Genomic DNA, 19,393 nt, shown 5'->3' with positions numbered 1-19,393 from the left:
ACGTTGAGGGCAACTCTCTTTTACTTTTATCATCCAGAAGCTTCCTTAGACAAAACGAAAGGAGAGAGGTGTGCTCGAGGACCCCAGCAGTGAGGAACCCATTCCCCAAGCCTGACATGACCCCCTCCCCCAGGGGGACCCTCTTCCAGGCTGGCTTCACTGTTGGCTACTTCAGTGCATCTGACCCCCCACCCCCCCACGTGAAGACCTGAGATTGAGCGTGGATTTCTGTTCTCCACCAACTCTGCAGCAAGGGCCCTGCCAGAGGCGTCGCTTCCTGTCATCTCCTCTTCCTGCTCCCAAGTAGAGGCACCTAAACAGAGATTAGATTTCTGGTTTCAAGGCATAGCAAACCAAGCACGCCGAATGAACATGAGTTAGTTAATTAGCTCTGTCTCTCTTCTTTACGTTCCCTGGTCTGATTGTTCCTTGATGGCAAATGACCAGGAGAGAGTTGATTTGCATCTTAAGACCTACGGGTAATGCTTCTGGAGTGGGGAGTTTTATTTAGCAACTGCTTGAACTTGTGTACGGGGTCGGGAAGGAGGTGGAGCTGACCCCGATTGGGCTGTCGGAGAGTGGGGTGTGGGTGGTGCCCACTGCCACGCTGACGCCCCGGGCCTCGATGACGGCGGACAGAAGCTGCTGCTGCTGCTGGCGCAGGGTGTCCGCGATGAGCAGGGGCAGGGAATTGAAGCTGGCGGTGAGATGCTCCAGCTTAGCCTCCAGGCTGCCAATTTGCTTCTCCAGGTCTTCACTCCGATCATTGAGTTCTGTGATTAAGTCATACATGACATTCTGCATCTATATGGAGAGACAGAGAGACAAGAGACGGGGAGAGGAGGGGTCATCATAGAGGAACCTATAGTGGGAAAAATGAAATACTCCTCCAAATGACGGTAGGAGAAACTTCCACACCAGCCATGTCTGATCTGGCCAAGGAAGGAGAAGGTTTACTTTCCTGGAGACAGGGAGGCTCAAGTGGGCACTTTGTTTTTCTTATTACAAAAGTAATGCATATTAATTATAAAAATATAGATAATTAGATAATATGTATAACGGAAAAGAGGCAGCACTTTTTTCTTAAATGGAGTGAGTCTCTAAACGGTCATGTCCTTACTACACCCAACATCTCAGCTCATATGGCTGCTGGCCCTTATGATTAAAGGCACCCATTTTCAACACAGCAGCCAGAACGTATGACAGAAAACATAACTCACTCCTCAGGCATGGGCAGCAGCCAAACGGGGCTGCCTCGCCGAGGTTATGGCTTCTCTTCTGTCTGGTCGGTGAGGAGGTACATTGCCTCCATTTGGGACATCCGTGAAGGGCCATTCCACCTCCAGAGCACCCAGGGTCGGCTGAGGTGTTTGTCAGTTGTATCACAGTTCAAGCCCTCCCTCTGCCCCTTCCGCTTCCCTCACTCCCTGACAAGTGTTGTTCTGAGGGTGCCCCCTGCGCTCAGTGCTGTCTCCCAGTGTCCCAGGGACCTGCTCGATCACCAGTGCTCCCCCACACATCCCATGGCCTACAGCCTCGCCTCTTCTAAGCTTCCCTTTAAAAATCACCTTCTCCATGAAGCGTCCCCCCCATGCCCTGCTTAATGCCGCACCTTGTCCCCACCCCACCCCCGATCCCGCTAACCCTGCTCAATTTTTTTTTTCCACCTTCTAATACACTAGCTAATTTGCTATTTCTTCTGTTTATTGTTGTTGTCTGTTGTCTCCCACTAGAAAGAAAGCACCATTGCCTGCAGTGTCCACTGATGTGTCCCAAGGGCACATAGGAAATGCTCAAGTAACATTTTTTGATGAACAAATATACATAAATGTGCCTAGCAAGGGGGAGCTGTGCATATAATTGGCACTAAAAGATGTTGGTAGAGCAAATGAAGGAATAAAGTGTTGGCGCAGGTAAAAATCACTGTCTCTTCCATCCTTTGGCCGAGGTAGGAGTTTTACTGAAGGGGAAAGACCTTTTGTGCCACAAATTATTTCCACATACCTAGGAGATTTCTCAGGGTTTACCACCAAGACCTGAGTGGCTGAAGGAAAGGAAAGAAGACTCCCAACGGGGCTCAGCCCAGGCCCTGCCTCTGTGGAGCAGGTCCTCACTAAGCTTTTGTGAATGAACATGAAGGAGGTCGTGAGAGTGAAAATGGGGTGACTCCAGGGAACTGCAAATAAAGTGAAACTTAAAAGTAATCAAATAAACTTGCCTTCTGAGAGTTAAGTCATAAAACCAGGTCAGAGTGGGGCCAAACAAAGGGAGTTCATGCCAACTGCACCATCTTCTGTCCTAAATCCGTTCTTTGCCAGTGCTCCCTGTCTCCACGAGAGGCACTGCCATTCACTCAAGTCGTCCCAACCAGAAACCTGGGTGTCATCCTCTCCCTCATCCCTCACATCTCACTAGTACAAAGTCCTACCCACCCTATCTATAAATATCCCTCCAATTCAATTCGTTTAATTGCAGCTAAACCACTCCAGTTCCAACCAGTACCGTCCAGCAGGCTGCGATGCACTCAATATGGTTACGTCCCATGGTTCTGATGCCACTCTTCTCAGCCAACTTCCTGATTATAATTTGGCTTCCCAGGTTGGTCTATAGAGCCCTCGTCTCTGTGACAACCACATTTCTCCCCACAAATTAACAAATGATGTCAGACTTGGGAGTCCTCCTGCTCCTAGTGTCCAGGAGCAAGGCTCCTGTGGCTGCAACGGCAGAGGGCCAGGTTGGCATTTGCTTCGTCCCCACCTCCCCACCCCCACCAGTACTGTGGCTCTTGGGGCTTCTGGTTATCTGCCAGCGACACCCTGATCCTATTTCACCTGACATTTCAAGTTACTCCAGGAAGATGCAGAAACCACTGGTGCCCTGTGGGGCCAAGGGAGTAGGAAATAAGGTGAGAGAGGAAAAGAGAAGGAAGGTGGTAAAATATGAGATGCCAGACAGGAGATGGGGGAGGGGGACTGAAAACGTCACCTTCCTAGCTGACGACACGCCCCACAGGAAAATCAGCTGAGACCCCAAAAGGAGCTTTCACAGAGGTAAAAGGAAGGCGGTTCTGCCGTTGTGAGAACAGGACCCTGTATTAGGGACGCCCTTGGAGGAGAGGGTGACTTTGGAAGTGAAGTGCTTCCTTCATTAATTAACATTCACAGAACCTCCTCAAGGCGCACATTCTTCCCGGAATGCACAAAACCACAAATTTATTTGATGGCAGGGGCACCCCGATGAGCTCTGGACTGAGTCCGGGCCCCTGGGTCTTGGCCCCAGCACTGCGCTCGCCAACTGCCTGACCTTGGGACGGTCACTTTGTTCCTTCGGGTCTTGGTTTCCTCATCTATTTTCATAATCGGAACTACCATTTGCAAAACCTTTAGCGTTTACAAAGCATTTTCACAGATATTATCTTATTTGATCACTGGAGCTTCAGATGTTAGGAATTACTTTTACATTTCAATTGAAGAAATTGAAGCTAGCAAATAAAGAGTCCAAGCCCTCCCAGGTCTGCCATCCTACAAGATAGCAGTTCAATACAGAAAATAATATTTGGGGGCCACAAGACAGTGTCTTAATCTAGAGAGGACCAAAGGGCAGGGGTGGGCAGGTGGTGAGTGGGGAGGATGAAGCACAGAAAGAAAAGGCAAAGAACACAGCATTACTGTCTTTCCTGTTCCGTTCCTTGGTGACACGATGCCAGGGGGAATGTGGACCAATGTGAAATATGCTAAGCTGCTCCCAGGACCTTGGGTGAGTCTCCTGGGAGGAAAAGACAAAGGCTGAATGGATGTCAGAGTTCACCTTCTCTCCAGGTCTCACCATGCCCCTTTGCAGCCCTGTGGATGTCCTCTCTTAACCCTCTCCTCTACGCCCTTTCTTTCCAGGGAACCCGCTCCCAGATTATTGATGGTTTAGTTCCTCTACCCAAGTCACATGAGTCTCTTTCCAATTCACTGAGGTTTTAGCTTCGCCCAGTCTGCTCTGTGCTGAGCCTCGTCTCTGCCAGGTCAGAGGTGAGGCAGGAAACACTGGTAGTTGTAGAAGAAACATCTTGGGGTATCTCCTTGGGCCATTCCTGCATCTCACAGGGTGGGTCCCCAGTCATGTGTGCCCCACGTGACCCTGTTCCTGGCCACAGCTGTTCGGTCCAAGGGTGGACACATGACCCTGACTGGCCAATCATCTCATCTCTTCTGAAAATTTAGAATTAAGACCACTAGGAGGCCAACTCGTCTTTGTCTGTGGCTGGAACTAGAACACATACTCGCTGGAGAGGGGCCTGCCATGGAGACAGGAGGCATAGAAAACTGTCAGGGAAGAGGGGAGAGAGAGAAAGAATTGAAGAGGCACTGGAACAGGAGAGGAGAAGGTGAAAAAACAGTTCCCAAGTGTGAGGGCTTCCCAGGTCTGGTTCTAGTTAGTTCCTTCCTGAATCTGACCACATGCCTGCACTGAGGTTCTGCCTGGAATGAGACTACCTGGTATCCTTATAACAAATGACTCCATTTCTAAACCTAGTTCCAGTGGGTTTCTGATACGAGAACCCAAGGGTATTAACCAACACACCCAGACCCCAGGGAGTTCCCTCCTGCACTCCAACATCCCCTACATGTCCCCTCCCTCCAGGTTCTCAGGAGCCCTGTACTCCACCTCAACATCCCCTCCAAAGGCACACAGGCCTGTGGCCTTCTCCCCACTGGTGCAAGCCACACATTCCCTGATTGAAGTCCTCCCAGGTCGGGAGGCCGTTTCTTTGGCTTGATCCCTTCACTGAACAAGGCGCCTGCACGTGGCCCAACAACCAGCAATTTCTCTGATTGCACCCTCTTTTCAAAGGGCGCTTAATTTGCCTGAGGGAGTTTCTCTTGCTTACCCAGGGAATGTGTTCCATTATGATAACTGACATCTGCTGGAATGTTCTGCCAGCCTGGCCCTGGGCTGTACACTTGATATACAATTTCTATCAAGAGGCAATGAGAAGGGGCTGCAGAGGGGTAGGCCCTTTCCTCAATGGCGCCTACTCAGCTCTGCCAGCAGTGCAGCCTTTGGTTCTTTCACTGCAGTGATTTGCAAGAGAAGCGAGTTTCTTTACAGTATTTACAGCAGTTCAGTGCCAGAGGCGCAGAATGACAGTGTGACATCAAGCTGTAGGGCTCTCAAAGGAGGGCTCTCTTTTTTGGCATCTTCCTGTTCATCGTAGGCTATCTGCCTCTTGAGAAAAAAAATACACCCCCTCACCACCAATTTGGGACCAGAAAAGTTGGGTTGTAAGGATTGGAGGATGCAGAAAAATGAATTTCCAATTATAACAGCAAACTGGAAGGATCTTCCGAGGTGTGACCTAGGCAGCATCATCACCATCATCACCATCATCACCATTTGGCCTCATCAGTGTGCTTCACCTTGTGCAAACTTGAGCTCATCCTTAGGAGCCCTCAATGTACAGCTAATAAAGCAACACACTAAAGAGATTTAGTAGGTCAGCTAATTAATTTCAAGTAAAGACAAACCTGAGCAATTGAATTTAAGAAACAAATGCCAGGTTTTAAAAAACAACAAGACACACTAGTAGATTGCAAATGTCAAGAACTTGAACCTAGATTATTTTTTAACCCAGGAGGAACTGTTGTTTGCTTTCCTGGTCCTGCACTGTACAGTGTGGACACGGCCAGTCTTCACAGACACACCTGAGAATCTGAATGACGGCGTCTGAGAACTCTTTAGGGTGTCTTCAGATTTTGCCACTCACCTTGGAAAGGTCCACCAGGGTGTTGGCTTGGTCGCTCAGCTTCCTCTGCTCCATCTTGACACTCCTCAGTCTGTGGGAAAGAAGTATAACAGCCACGCTCTTCCAGTGCATGTTAAGGTCTAGCCCATGAGCAGATTCCACATCCGCATCAATTCATCTGATTTTGGAACCCAGCATGGGGACTTCAAACATGGGTGACAAGTGACCAGAATCAAGGGCTTGTCAGGTCCCCCAGAAAGCAAACTCTTGTCTCCATGCATGCTTGCCTTCAGTCACTTTAGTTTCATCTCTACTCTCAGATCATCCCTTGCTTCTATGCATTCGTCTAGGCTGTGCCTTCCACCCTGAAGGCCCTACTCGCAGCATTTCAGGATTTCCCAAAACCTCCAGGTCAGAATAAATGTTTTCATTCTCTGCTTTTCCACTCTACTTTTTTAATACCTCTTTTAGAGAAAATGCTGACCACAATTTGTTCTGCTTTGAGTTGTAACGTGGGGTGTGTGTGTGTGTGTGTAAACTGTGAGAGCCCTTAGAGACCCTTACTCTAATTTTTACCTTCCAGACCAGCCTGCCCAATGCCTGGCAGTGGCAGGTACAATAAATGAGTCAACAGATTTATCTGGGTCCAGTTCACTGCCCCCAGTGCTTGTTGAGTGGAACATCGATGTCCTCTGGGCCTCTAGGTAGAGGAGAAGATACTGATGGAGCCGTGAGGGTCCCACCACTCCTAATGTGGTCATCTGGTCACTGAGCTGCCTAGATACTCACTGGTGGATAGCTTGGAGGAACTTCCTCTGGTGTTTCCTGACTTTGGCATGGTCAATCTTCTTTAGCAGCTTCGTGTGTTTATAGATTAGCCACGTTTCCCGAAGGACGTTGGCTGCAGCATTCTTGATCTAAGGAAAAATAAATAAACCCGATTACTATCAGGTTAATTTTCCTAGGTTCATATAATATGTTTTCATATTTGCTGATATAGTCTGTCTTATAAGGAAACGATTCTGCAATGATCTATTTCCTTAATCAAATCACGAACTCTCAGAAATGACGATTAAAATTCATCTCTTATTAATCTGTATTGGACGCAGTACACTGGAGCCTGAAGTTGAGGGGTGTTTCTTGTTTCTTAATTATTTCAGGACTGCCTCTCGACTGCTGTTGCTGATGCTATATTTAGATAGGCTGCATTCCCAAGACCTGGAGGCCTGTGGCACCCTTTGAATAGATAAATATATACCATTGCTGCCCTTGTGTGCAGAGTTCTCTGCTCTACCTGAGGCTTCCATTTAGTGCACATGGTACATTTCTTGGATTCAGAGAGTAAACAGATTTCCTATCAGCTGGAGATTTTAAAAGGCCGCTCTGAGGACATGTCTTTCCCACCGAACGGAACTATAGGTATCAACAAGTCCATTGTTTCCTTTCCCAAATGGCCAAAAACATTTACACTGCAATTTTACATGTAAATGTAATCGGCATAAAACTGAAATAATTTCAATGCAGTGTCTGAAAATCAGAGAAGATATCTAGGTGTGAAACCAGAGCCGCCTCTTTCCCAAGGCTGGCTCCTTCGCTGTGTGCTGCAATCACACGTTTCAACATATGACGCTGTCATCTGTTGACATGGAAACCACTGATATCACCCGGCTCACGACTGAGCTGAGACATATCAATGGCATCCAGATGGCAGGGGACAAAGTTTTAATCCAAACACAGACATCTTCAGCAATTAGGAACAAGAGCAAGAGGAAACATTTCTTATTAAGCACAAGCTAAACAGAGTTTTGATGAACCGTTCCTATTTCTGTCAGCCATGCAAATTGGCACAGGCCCACAGGCCCAGGGCCTGGAAGCAAGTTGGCTGGTCTAGTAGAAATCAGGTTACTAGCCAGAAATGATTTTAATAAAACTGGAGAGTACAGGCCTGCTTCTTCAGACTGACATCAACAGATGGGACGTTGTTAAAATGCTGAGACATGTGGGAAGGCCTAGGAAACATTGTTTTGCAGGCTGATAACGTGTGTGTGTGTATGTTTTAAAAATTTATTACTAAGGCTGGATTGTATTTTTCATTGGCGCTGAAGTGATGTTTTTAAAAGAACAGCTAGGTCTTCTCAGAAATGTCTAAGTGACATAAATATTGCTTTTTTGTTCAGTAAAAATCCACTGTGAAAATGGTTTTAAACGACTTAATTGCCCACCTCTGGTACTTTCTTGCCTGAAAGGAAGCAGGTGGTGGTGAGCAGAAGCTGGAAATGATGAGTGTCCAGGTGAGGAGGGGGCAGGTGGAGGAGGGGGTGGTCTCTGGGGTTCTGTCCAGGGGCTGGTGTGGACAGCGGTGTCCTGGTAAAAGAGGCAGCTCAGAAGGGATGCCTTGCCCTCTGCGGGGTGCGTACTACTGCCGCCTTTTGTAGAGAGAGGGCAATTTGACGTGTGATTTCTTCACTTTCCCTGGGTGCTTGGCCTCCAAGGAAAGCCTCACAGAAACACAGGAGGGAAAACCCTGCTCTGGCATTTAGGATGATCAGCAGAGCCCCAGTTACATGAGCCTCTTCTTTGGAATAATGATAGAGCCACAGAATGTCAACTCCGATGGGCCTTTGACAATTGTCTCTGTGTTGATGTGGAACAAGCATTTGAAATTGGAAAGCCTGCAGGTAAATACTTGTTCTGCCAATTATTAAGCAGTTTAGGAGTAAATGCTTAATTATCTATAAGATGGGAAAAATAAATCCTTGCTTTAGGGTTGTTATGAGGCCCAAAGGAGGCAATGATGGTGGTGCTGATGGTGCTGAGGCTAACAGCTAACATTTACCAGATGCCAGGCTCCGGTCTGAGTACTTCATGTCTACAACCTCAGTCAATCCTCACAACAACCCTACCAGGCAGGTACTAACGTTATCCCCATTTTACAGACGGAGAAATGGAAACACAGACCAAGACCATAAAGTTACAAATGGTGAACTGAATCAATGTGGATTTTAGTGTTATATAAACTGTAAAGTACCATACAGACTTAGTTATTATCATCTAGGGCAAACCCCCATTTAAAATATGAGGAAACAGCTTCAGAGATAGAATGTGAGGGCCAGAATCACACAGCTAGCTAATGGCAAAGTCAAAACAAGAGCCAGGTCCAAGAAGAGCATAAGGTTTTCATACAGTCTGAAGAAAGACTTGACCAGGTTTCATCTCTATACAAACAAAATTATTTCCTGTTTTCCAGGATCAAGGAATTGGAAAGGACATTAGAATTATTTTTTTAATCATCATGGCCCTCACTTAGCAATATGGCAGAACAGGGAGTTCAGGGTCTGCACTCCACTGCAGCCCAAATGTCAGGTACTGAAACCACAGCTCAGCCGGGTAGTTGAGAGAGGCAGTCACATCACCTTTATGGGTCTGAACAGGAGGCCCCTGCGAATTCCGAAAAGGGATGTTAAACGCAAGCCTTGGTGCTGACTCTGAAATTAATTGCCAGCAAACAGCCTGGCACAAAGCTAAGTAGATCAATATCTGCAAGAGAAAAAGAAATAGGCTTTTAACTGCACTATGCTTTCCCAGGTCGACAGTAAATGCTCTTGTGACCAGGGTCTTCCTCCAATTCACCTGGCTGATTGCTTTGAGCATCACTGGAGTGGAAGCAGCTGAGGTCATGTGCTCCTCCTGGGATTGCTGAGCCCCTGATGAGGGCTTGGGGACCCTCTGAGCTCTTCTGGTGGGCAGGGGCACCAGGGCCGCAAGTTGCTCCTGGGGTTGGGGGTGTAGGTGGAGTGGAAAGGACTGGGAAGGACCGAGCAAGCTTGGCCACGATCAGATGGGTTCAGGGATGGTTAGAAGAGGATTGGCTGTGTGTGCATGGAAGGCTGGCTGTTTCGTTCTCCAAACCCAAAAGCATACAAGCTGATTGTTTTCTGTGGGTCCATACATTCCCTACCAAAAAATTGTATGCTTTCACTCTGCTGGGGGTCAGAGAGTGGGCTCAGTGACCTACATAGTTTAGGAAAGGCTCCAAGATTAATGGTAGATTACACGGTAGCTTTATTGATATTCTCCCCCTAATAAATGTTAGCTTCTCCCCTGGCCCCAAACAAAACAAAACATTAAACAGAACGCATATGTCTGTTCCTGGAGCTCTTGGCCATGTCATCCACGTCAATGGCTTGCTCTGGCCACCTCTCTGCCATGGTAACCTGCCACTCGGTATTACAGAGGGGCTGTTAGTTGCAGGAGGAACGCTTGGGACAGAATGAGAGAGGCCCCCCTCTTGGGGACCCCATGCCTCCAGAAGCCACAGGGAGCCCTGGGAGCATAATTCCAGAAGCCCCACTGGTGGACCCTCCAGGGAAGAAATTATTAGCATACCCATTATGCTGCCAGAATCCTTCCTAGGGAAAGGGAGTTCTACCTGAAGGTTGGAGAGGGGGAAGGAAGGAAGGGAGGAAGGCAGATCAGGCCTGGCAGGTGGGTGTGACTTAAATAACTCCAAAGAGTTCCACAGGTTGAATCTAGATTAACTGAAGGCTGATGAACATCAGAATCGGAGAACCTACAGGCCAGCCCTGTCTTCAGACATTTGACTGAAGGTGTCCATTATACACAGGACTGGGGAAGAGAGCCATCCTCTCTTCCCTATCTGCCAACCCCACTCTTCCCTCACCCTCACCCCCACAGACTTCCTGCTGGCTTCCTGCGGTTGCCATCTCTTTCATCTCTCTGGTTACACACTCTCTCCTTCCTTCCCCCATCCTGTTCCACACTCCCTTCTCAGGCTTCTCTGCCTGCCTCACGGGTAGCCCTCCCCGAACACTTAGAACTGGGGGCTCCACCCCTGTGGCTGGTGGAAAGTTGGGGCAGGGAGCAAAGAGGGATGTACTTCTGTGGTTCAAAGTTGGAGTTTGAAACTCCGTCCCCAGAGCAACACAGTAATGAATGGTGATTAATTCCATAATGCTATCAGTTTGATGCTCAGCTAGTTTGGAGGTAAACTGGCTTTTCTCTCCAGCAGGCCCGGGACCCTAACCATCATGCTGAGTTCCAAGGAACTGACTGCTCTGGAAAAGCCACTGGTTTATGGCTGGAGAGCTGCCTGCTGGCCTGAGAACAAACTACATACAGCCTTGGTTAGGACCCAGCTAGCTGCATATAGCTGGGAGCCCACCCTCGCCCATCTCTGGGCCTGAGACTCAAGCTCATCCCTAAGAATCCTTCCAGCTCAAAACCTCAATGTATCTACGACTATTGTTAAAGTAAAAATGCAGCCAACCTGTCTAGGACAGAACCTTTGTGGGTAATATAATTTACAATCCCCTTCTGGGGAGAATTAGCATTCCTGATAACTGCTCAATTGTTTATATGATAAATTTTAAAGACATTAAGACTTGTTCTGGGAATCTACTCGTGGGCCCCATCAACTGTCAGTCAGGAGTCCATTGTCCTTTAGCCAGACCTTCTGTACCTCCTATAATGACTCCCATTGTCTTTTCCTATAATACCGCTACTATGAGTAAATCTTTGAATTAGCCTGATGAAAAAAAAAGTTTTTGCCAGTGGGATTGTGATAAAGCATTGACATAGTCTCATAATTAAAGAAAAGTTTTCTTTAGCACTGTTCAATAGGTGCTGGGAGGTTACTGAAGTTTTTTGAGCAGGGCGGTGATATGTTCAGAGCTAAGTCTTAGAGTCTAAGGAGATCGACCAGGAAGCAAAATGCAGGATGTCTGGGGTAAGCGAGGCCCATGAGGATAGAAGGTAGCAAGCAGCTGAGATGGTGGCTTTAAGTATTGTGGGGCAGAGGTGCTGGAGAGGCCGGCGTGGCAAGGTCGAGTCAGTCTCAGAAACTGTTCAGACTCTTGCGGGGTCCAGGGCAGAAGGGAGTCAGAGATGGTGCTAAGCTTTCAGGCCTGGAGACTGGAAGAACAGCAATGCCATTAGCTGAGCAGGGAAGTCAGGAGAAAGAACTAGCGTAGGGAAGAGATGGGTTTGGTTCTGGTCTCACTCATTGATTTCACAGGGAAATGTGCTTGGGTGAAGAATGGGGCAAGAACCCCTCGTGGTAAGGACAAGGAGACACAGTCCTCAGCCAGTGGGCACACGCTGTGGTGCTGTCTGAAGGTCTGAGGTGGAAAGCAGGTGTGGCAAAGAGAACATCTCCTGTCCATGGTGCCTTGTAGGCCAAGTGTGTCCACGGGCAGCCTACTTTGCCTTTTAGAAAGGAGAGGTGCTCTTTGAGGGCAGGCAGTAAGTATGAGGGCAGGGACCACCTCTTAGCCACCTTGGTGTCCCCAGAGCACACAGTGTGGTGACCAGTGGGTGACCCCTGTGATGGGTATGTTTGGTTACATAAAACAGAGATGGGGACATGTAGGGTTGAGTGAGAGAAAAGATAGAGATCTAGTATCCTTTTTACAGTCTCTCTGTGTGTCATTTACATATATATTGTCTAGTAGCCCAGAGGTTAGCAATAGATTATAATTATAGAATAACAATAGCAGTAACACTGCAAAGTCAGCGTGGGAAGATCTGATTGCATTAAATACAGAAATGATGTTGCCACGGTTGACAAGTTATACAAGTGAAAGAAGAAAAGCCATGGGATTCAGGAAAACCAGAAACTGAGTACTTACCTCGTGCTATCAGACCACCCGCCCTCCCCATAAATAAATAAATAAATAAATTAGAGTGACTCTAATGGGAAAGGCTGGGCTGAAGCCTTTACAGCAAGACAGGCAGGATGAATAAACACTAGAACAATTTGAGTATTTTTATGATTAACAGGTTACAATTTCTCTCTCTCTCTCTTTTTTTTTCCTGCTTAGGTGTTTGAAGAATTGAGATTGCATGTACTTGTAAGAGATGGCTTTTATCTGTTAAATCTACTAATTGTGCACTCCTGAGAGGTTTGCAATTACGCCACCATTGGCGCCTCCTACGATTGGATCTGTCTCTGACAATTCATCAAGATCTTATGAATAGACTGAGCTTAGCATCTCTTTGACCCATGAGCCACTCCAGCTGGACACGCTGGGCGCTTTGGAGAGGACGGAGGATAGACGAGTCATCCCCAGAGGAAGAAAGGTGGGCTTCTCTGAGAGCAGGTCAAGGTGAGCTGAAGCCAGAGCAGGCCACACTGGCAGCCAGCTTCCTTTCCATGAAGGTTATGTGAAAGACCCTTTGGAAGTCCCAGTCCTGCTGCTTTGAAAATCCTCTGTCTGTAAGAACCATCCTTTTGTGTTTGTTTCTCTGGGAAAAGATATTAGACATTAAAGGGACATTTCAACAGATTTAAGTGTTCTTAGAAAAGTGAGATGTTATTCGATTAAAAAGGTGCTGTGCACTCATGGATGAGCAATAAATATTTGTTGATTTGATTTTCAGTCCTAGTTTTCAAAAAGTAAGTGGACTTGAGGAGGATTTTAGAGAATCATTTTTGAAAGATTGAAATTAGCAACCACAATCTCATCTGTTTCTACAATTATATTGCAGAAAAAATTGTTTATTTTCCTGTTGTATGAGGGAGCTGGCTTTTCTCAGCTTTATTTTCCTCTAGTATCTGATTTACGGAGTAAAAAATGAAGAGGACAAAAGAATAACATGAAATACAAAGTATATCTTCGGTTTTAAAAAGTAAAGCAGAATCAACAGAGAGACTGTTAATGTCTCTGCTCTAAGGAAATAGCTTCTGAGAAGGTTTTCATGGCAAAACTCTCTTGCCCCTCATTCCTGCACTGTTGTTTCAGGAGAACAGATGCAAGTATATTTGCGTTTAGGTTCCAATACCTTTTGTAATTTGCTCAATACCGAGCATGACTTCTGCATGGGTATCAGGGGGCTGAAGGAGAGCAGCTGGGTTACAAGGTTCTGAGTGAAACCTGGCTGGCCCATCCATGGGTACAGCCCTCAATCCTGCCGCCTTGATGCTGCAAATCGTGTTTTCTTTTATGCAACTGACAGCTCAGGGCCACGATGTGCTGAATACAACCATCTGTATGCCAACAACATAAGACTATTTGCCTGTACCTGCTCCTTTTAACATCTGTGGAGGCTCTTCAACAATCCAATACATGTAATCAAAGATCAGACAATCCAACACCATAAATAATTCTGCTGAGAAACTGGAGAGGCCTTGGCAACTGCACATTCTCCCACTGCCTTCCCTAGGAGCTCGCTTGCGCTCTGTCATTCTCCCTCTCTCTTCTTGTTCTCCCTTCCTGCCTTTGTCGCTATTTCTAACACATTTTTACTGCGCTGCAACATTAATCACCGAATATTTTCTCTAGCTTTCAAAAAGCCAAATCAAAATTTGGTTGCTCAAGGATCTCTTAACCCACTTCAGCCCTAAATGAGAAAGACTTGCTATGGCAGCCAAGACCCCAGCACAGGGTTTTGATTCTCTCTCATCTCAGAAAGAGGAGAGGTTTGCAGGAAATCATATCACTGACCTTCGTTCAGCCTGCAGCTCTAAAGAATTTTCCATAAAAGCTGTCATTAAATAAACAGCTCCTGCCTTGCTCATTTGGCCTGCTGTTATCCTGGAAGGCTCATTTCTGTGTCTTCTAAATGGGCCTTTTCTTCTCTGACAATTCAGTCGGGTGTCCGACTTGTAGCAGCTGAACGATCTCCCCCTTCCTGCATATTTTCAGTTTTTCATCCTCCTTAACCACTTTCATGAGGGTTCAAGTGAGAAACATTATCCGGAAAACCCAAAAGGGGAAAATCGGATGATGACATTTTGATGAAGATTATGTAGGAATGTGGGCTCTACTGCAATGATCGTCTTTAATGATTTTTTTTCAAGGACTAGATTTAGATACATTTCCAGTATTGTTTGTAAGACTCTCTATTACCCTTCCTAATGAGAATCGTGAAAATATTCGAGCATAAACAAAAATGTTGCATCATGCTGGGTGATTTCTTCGGTACCATTAGCTGAGCGGGCAGGTTACACCATTGTAAGCTATAGATTTAATTATCAGGAGAATTGGTTGCCTGAACCATGCACAGTGATTTAAGAGAAGACAGGCTCCTGGACTATTGAGACATCATGCCCATTTTGTGGAGGCTCTTTGCGGGTATCTGGGGCTCCCTCAACCCCCCAGTGAAAGGTGTAGTTTTGACCTATATCACGTGACCACTTTCTTTCTGAATGGCTTCCACGTTGGTCTTAAGTCCCCCGTTCAGATGTGGCTGGCAGTGTTTTACCCGTTTGGTGAGCTGAGTGTCCATCATGAAGTTGTGAACGTGCTTTTCCGCTTTGGTGAGTTCCAGCTTTCGGGCCACCACGGCCACCACCAGGGCAGTGCAGCCCGCACCCTGTGGGGGGACAGCAGAGGACCAGGGGGAGAGAGCACATCATTAAGGGGCAAGGTTCAGGCAGAAGACCCAATATGCCCTGTGCCCACTGCGGGGTTTTGGGGAGTGGAGTGGGAACCTGAGCTCTCTGGCTGGTCAAGGCCAAGCCACAAAGCCTGTCGGGGCCCTGATTCCCGCCCCCAGGAAGGAGTCTGCAACGCACTTGGCTTGTGCTGCAGAGCTGATCTCTGGGAGATGGAGTCTTCCTAGAACTAGCCAGTTCTTAGTGGAGCAGGATCCAGGATGGGGCTGAGGCTTTGGGGAATTTAAAACAATGGACAATCACCTGGTCACCTGCCAGGCTGTGCAGGGAAGACAGAGGGCCCAGCACCCACAGGCCCTCTCTCTCTCATGCATATCCCAACCCCACTGCCAGCTCCAGACCAGGGACCAGGAGGAAAGAAGGCCATGCATAAACTGGAGTACGGATGGAACACCTGCTGGGGGTGGAGAGTTTTCCTGAAAATAATCTAATGAAGAGGCAATACATTTTCCCCCAAGATTGCTTCCCAGGAGAACACTGGTTGGCATGAGTATGTGTACTCAATGACTGTGCTTGCTCCTCAGTTGGGTCTTTTTACCTGAAAGCCTAGGCTATGACTCAGCACAAGGAATCCATTCTTTCTTGCTTTCACCAGGAGGCTCATGAATTCACCCTCATGCAGATTTTAAAGACAACAACAACCCTCCTGCCTCAAACCAGGATCTTAAGGGAACCTGCAGAAGGCCCTCAGTATTTTCCAGAGCAGTGTTCTTATTCTGCTCAGGTAGGTCCATTCCGGGGGAGCAAAGGGGAGGGTGAGTAAAAGAAGCAGGGTTTTGCAGGACTGATTTTCTATCTCCTAATCCTCTGGGCACATGCTTGAGTGTCTGGGAAATGAGCAGAAAGTGGCACATTCCAACATTCTCCTGATGGATTTTTAAGTCCTCTTCACTGTGCTTCTCAACTGGGCTGTGAGCACTGGAGGAAGTGAGAGAATCACTCCTCCCCTGATTCTTCTGCAGGCAGCAGAAGTCAGCCCTGCCCTTGCCTGGTTTTTCAAAGAGAGCGCACGCTCGTCAGCGGCCATCGCCCTCTTCCTGCACACTGGGCCCTGGACTGCCCTGAGCTCCACTCATGGAAAGAGAAGATAAGCTCAGTGGAGTCACAGTCTGATCCTCTAGATGCCAATCAGTAATTCTAGTTGCCACAGAGCCCACGTTAGCAGTTGAGGTCCCAGGATTGAAGGAATTGATCAATAACATTTTTGGCTCACCAGGTCTAATAAAATGTGTCAGAAACAGAAAAGAATGTTTTTCAAAGGTACTGTAATCTGTAACAGAGTTGGGAGAAATGCATATGGGTAATTCAGTCCTCTACTGCCTCCTTTATAATCTCGTTCTTTCTTTTTCCATAGGTTGGCAAAAGTGAACTTGTGCAAGGTTTTGGTGTGGCTAAAGTGGGCAACACTTTCTCCTAGCTTTTCACAAGGGTTCTCATTAAAACAATCTCGTGTTTCTTGGTACATATAGTCATTTGGTCAGCCAACCCATTTCTAGCACAACAAAGTGAAAAGAACTGAGTCTGTGTGGACTTTCCTTTTCTGGCCTCATTTTCCTCTTTTGTTCGGGGACGGCCGTGTTTTCTTGGCATCTGTGATTTGCAGGAGACTCTGTGCCCAATTTTCAAAGGATATGTATGGGCAGTTGGACAGCCTGGTCTATAGCTGTAATCAATTTAGCCAGGCCTCCAAAAGCAAAAAATAGCTTAAAAGAAGCTGTCCTACAGGGAAGATGTGTGCTCCATTTCCCCTCAACCAGACCGAGTATAATCCCTCTCCTTTATATGGAGTTCCAAAAGTACTTTGGGTGAAAGCCCAAAAAGAAGGATATATCATAGTGTTAAAAATGGAACATCAGATGGAGAAGGTTCTCCCCAGGCTCCATCCTCCCTCATCTCCCTGGGTCCAGGAAAATGCTACTTAAATCACCCGTGAAAGCTGGGGGCAGCATAAGCCTGAAGAGGGAGTCTCCCTGCTCACCACGCCACTTTGGGAATTTCATCAAAACAACCACTCAGTCACCATCCCAAATTTCCAGGGTTTAGACGGAGTGTACCATGTTCTTGCCACAACTCATAATCTAGCCACTTGAATGAAAGGGGCTTCTAATTAGAAGCTAGTGTTTTAACGAAGGAACCATCTATCTTACATGACTAAGATGAATTTCTGCATGGAGGCAAGAGGGTGGACTAGTGATGTTTCCCAGTATCTTTCAACTTAAAGATGTCAAGACTCCTTTGTGAATATCTCTCTGGAAGATGCTGGGTTCTTAACCCCTAATTCTAACTTGAATAGGTAGCAGTGGATACTCTCAACTTTATTTTTCTTTTAGAAAATCCACTGACTGGATGTAATTAGAGAAGTTGCCAATAATGAAGCCTAACTTGGTCATTTCCATTAAGAGGCAACCTTGTAAAGATGGGGTCAGACATCAGCAAGCTTCAGAAAGTGGTGGGCAGGGTGCTGACATCCAGGCTGCTGGTCCTCTCCAGAGTGTGTGTGTGTGTGTGTGTGTGTGTGTGTGTGTGTGTGAGAGAGAGAGAGAGAGAGAGACAAGAAGAAGGAAGAGTGAAGAAGGAAGGGAAGGGAAGAGAAGAGAAGAGAGGGGATGCAGAGAGAGAAGGAGCTGGAGCAGAGACTGAGACGGGGAACAAGCTATGCTGCCTCCTGAACAGCATGGGACAGAATAGGGAAAGAGCCAAGGAAGAAGCTGAGGAATAAGAAAAAAGGATGAGCTGATGGGATTGTGAGAGGAAGGCAGGAAGAACAAGGAGCCTGAGACTTGAGTCAGAAGTTAATGGTCAATTTTGGCTCGTGAGAGGAAACAAAGGAAGTATTATGGGATCCTCCTCCTTCCTGCTGTGTTCACCTTTAAGTGGTATAATGATAACTAATGTTCCTTTGGAGACAATGGCCTTTATACTTAGCTGAGCTTATCAGTCTGATGGGGCCATGTTAGCAGCCGGGAAGGCTTGTGTGATGTGGCAGTGATGCGGTTTGGTTTTAAGAGACAAATTGCCAAGGACCTGACTGATTTGGGCGTGTGAGAGCTCATGCTGTCCTAGCGTGGAATCTCAGAAATGGCTGGTGGGCAGAGGGGGCATGTGAGGAGAGGATGGAGTGGGACAGAAAAGGGTAAGCAGCTGCTGGTATGACTTCCATGGGGTCAGATCGTGGGGCAAATCCATGACTCAGACGTTTGCCTTCACAGATGCCAATTCCTGAATCACAGTTGACACCAACTGGATTCCCTGGGTCTTCTCTGTCCAACTCCTATTTCCATGGGAGGATGGTGGGTGGGGACAGGGTCCACCTCTAATGGGGTCATACTTTCCAAGGTACATGGTGAGCAGGAGCGCAGGAGTGAGCAGGGAAAGGGGTGGCTGGGATGGGGCGAACATGCCTAAGTCATCTATAGATCTGGACCCAGAGACCTAGTCTCCTCCGCACCGGCCCTCCCACTTCTTGTTTCCAAGAAACATTTTCCAGCTGGAAAACCTTAGAATCTGGAAAAACAAGTATCCCGAGGGGAAAAGTATGAGGTGTTCTTAACTAAAGAAGCATAAAATAAAATAAAACATAAATGAAAGTGACAAATGGAGGAGGGAAGCCTGGAGGATTTACAGTTGGACTCTGTTTCTGCAACAGATTCCATGTAACAACTAAAATAACATCAATTGGTTTAAAACCAAGGTGTTTCAGGGAGAAGCTCATCTTCTAAAACTGACATTAAGCAGATGTCTTGCTGAGCCCTCTTTTTCCCTCCTCCCTAAATGACTCAGTTTGTGCTACCTTTCACTTCATCATCGTTCTCTTTCTGCAGTTCAAAGCAGCATCTCTCACGAGATCTTGGAGAAAAGCTCAGTGTCCCCAACCAACCAAAAGGCCTTCAAAAGCACATCTTTAAGTTTCGTTGTCATTTCCCATTCTGGATACTAAATATTGACAGCCTTCTCTCTGCATTGTAACTGTCATCATCAAATTCTCTTGGAAAGACACCGGACTTTGATGTATCTGCTTTTGTGGGTGAAATCTCTCAAACACCCCAGGTCTGTGCCAACAATTTCAAGTTGTTCAGACAATTATATACCCTGCTTAATGGTTGATAATTACACTGTTACTGGGATTGCCAAGAGAAAACAATGATTAAGACTATTTACAGCCGCACACACAAATCCTTCCTTTCCCTTCCCGAGCAGGCCTTGCCTTGGCCTGCATGGTGTCCATGGTAACCAAACAGGAAGCC

At 46.9% G+C, this 19,393-nt stretch overlaps 1 protein-coding gene across 2 annotated transcripts in view; it reads right to left on the bottom strand.

Moving 5' to 3' along the window:
- Positions 1 to 253: 253 nt before the first annotated feature.
- Positions 254 to 19,393, bottom strand: part of KCNN3 (potassium calcium-activated channel subfamily N member 3) — a 147,532-nt gene continuing 128,392 nt past the window's right edge. Inside the window, exons 5-9 of one of the 2 annotated variants that reach the window (XM_014791920.2) lie at positions 14,957 to 15,067; positions 6,524 to 6,651; positions 5,756 to 5,825; positions 559 to 804; positions 254 to 313 (exon numbers count right to left, since the gene is read on the bottom strand). In XM_014791920.2, the coding sequence (XP_014647406.1) occupies positions 281 to 313; positions 559 to 804; positions 5,756 to 5,825; positions 6,524 to 6,651; positions 14,957 to 15,067 (588 nt within the window). In that variant the 3' untranslated portion in view covers positions 254 to 280. Of the gene's footprint in view, positions 314 to 478; positions 805 to 5,755; positions 5,826 to 6,523; positions 6,652 to 14,956; positions 15,068 to 19,393 lie in introns of those variants that run through there. The other variant, XM_004436116.3, reaches the window with a different exon arrangement.

The sequence above is a fragment of the Ceratotherium simum genome, chromosome 2 (assembly GCF_057802395.1).
Source record: "Ceratotherium simum simum isolate JZ-2026a chromosome 2, ASM5780239v1, whole genome shotgun sequence".
Taxonomy (NCBI): Eukaryota; Metazoa; Chordata; class Mammalia; order Perissodactyla; family Rhinocerotidae; genus Ceratotherium; species Ceratotherium simum.
Note: the sequence above shows the minus strand (reverse complement) of the source record. Positions and strands in the feature narration are given on the sequence as shown.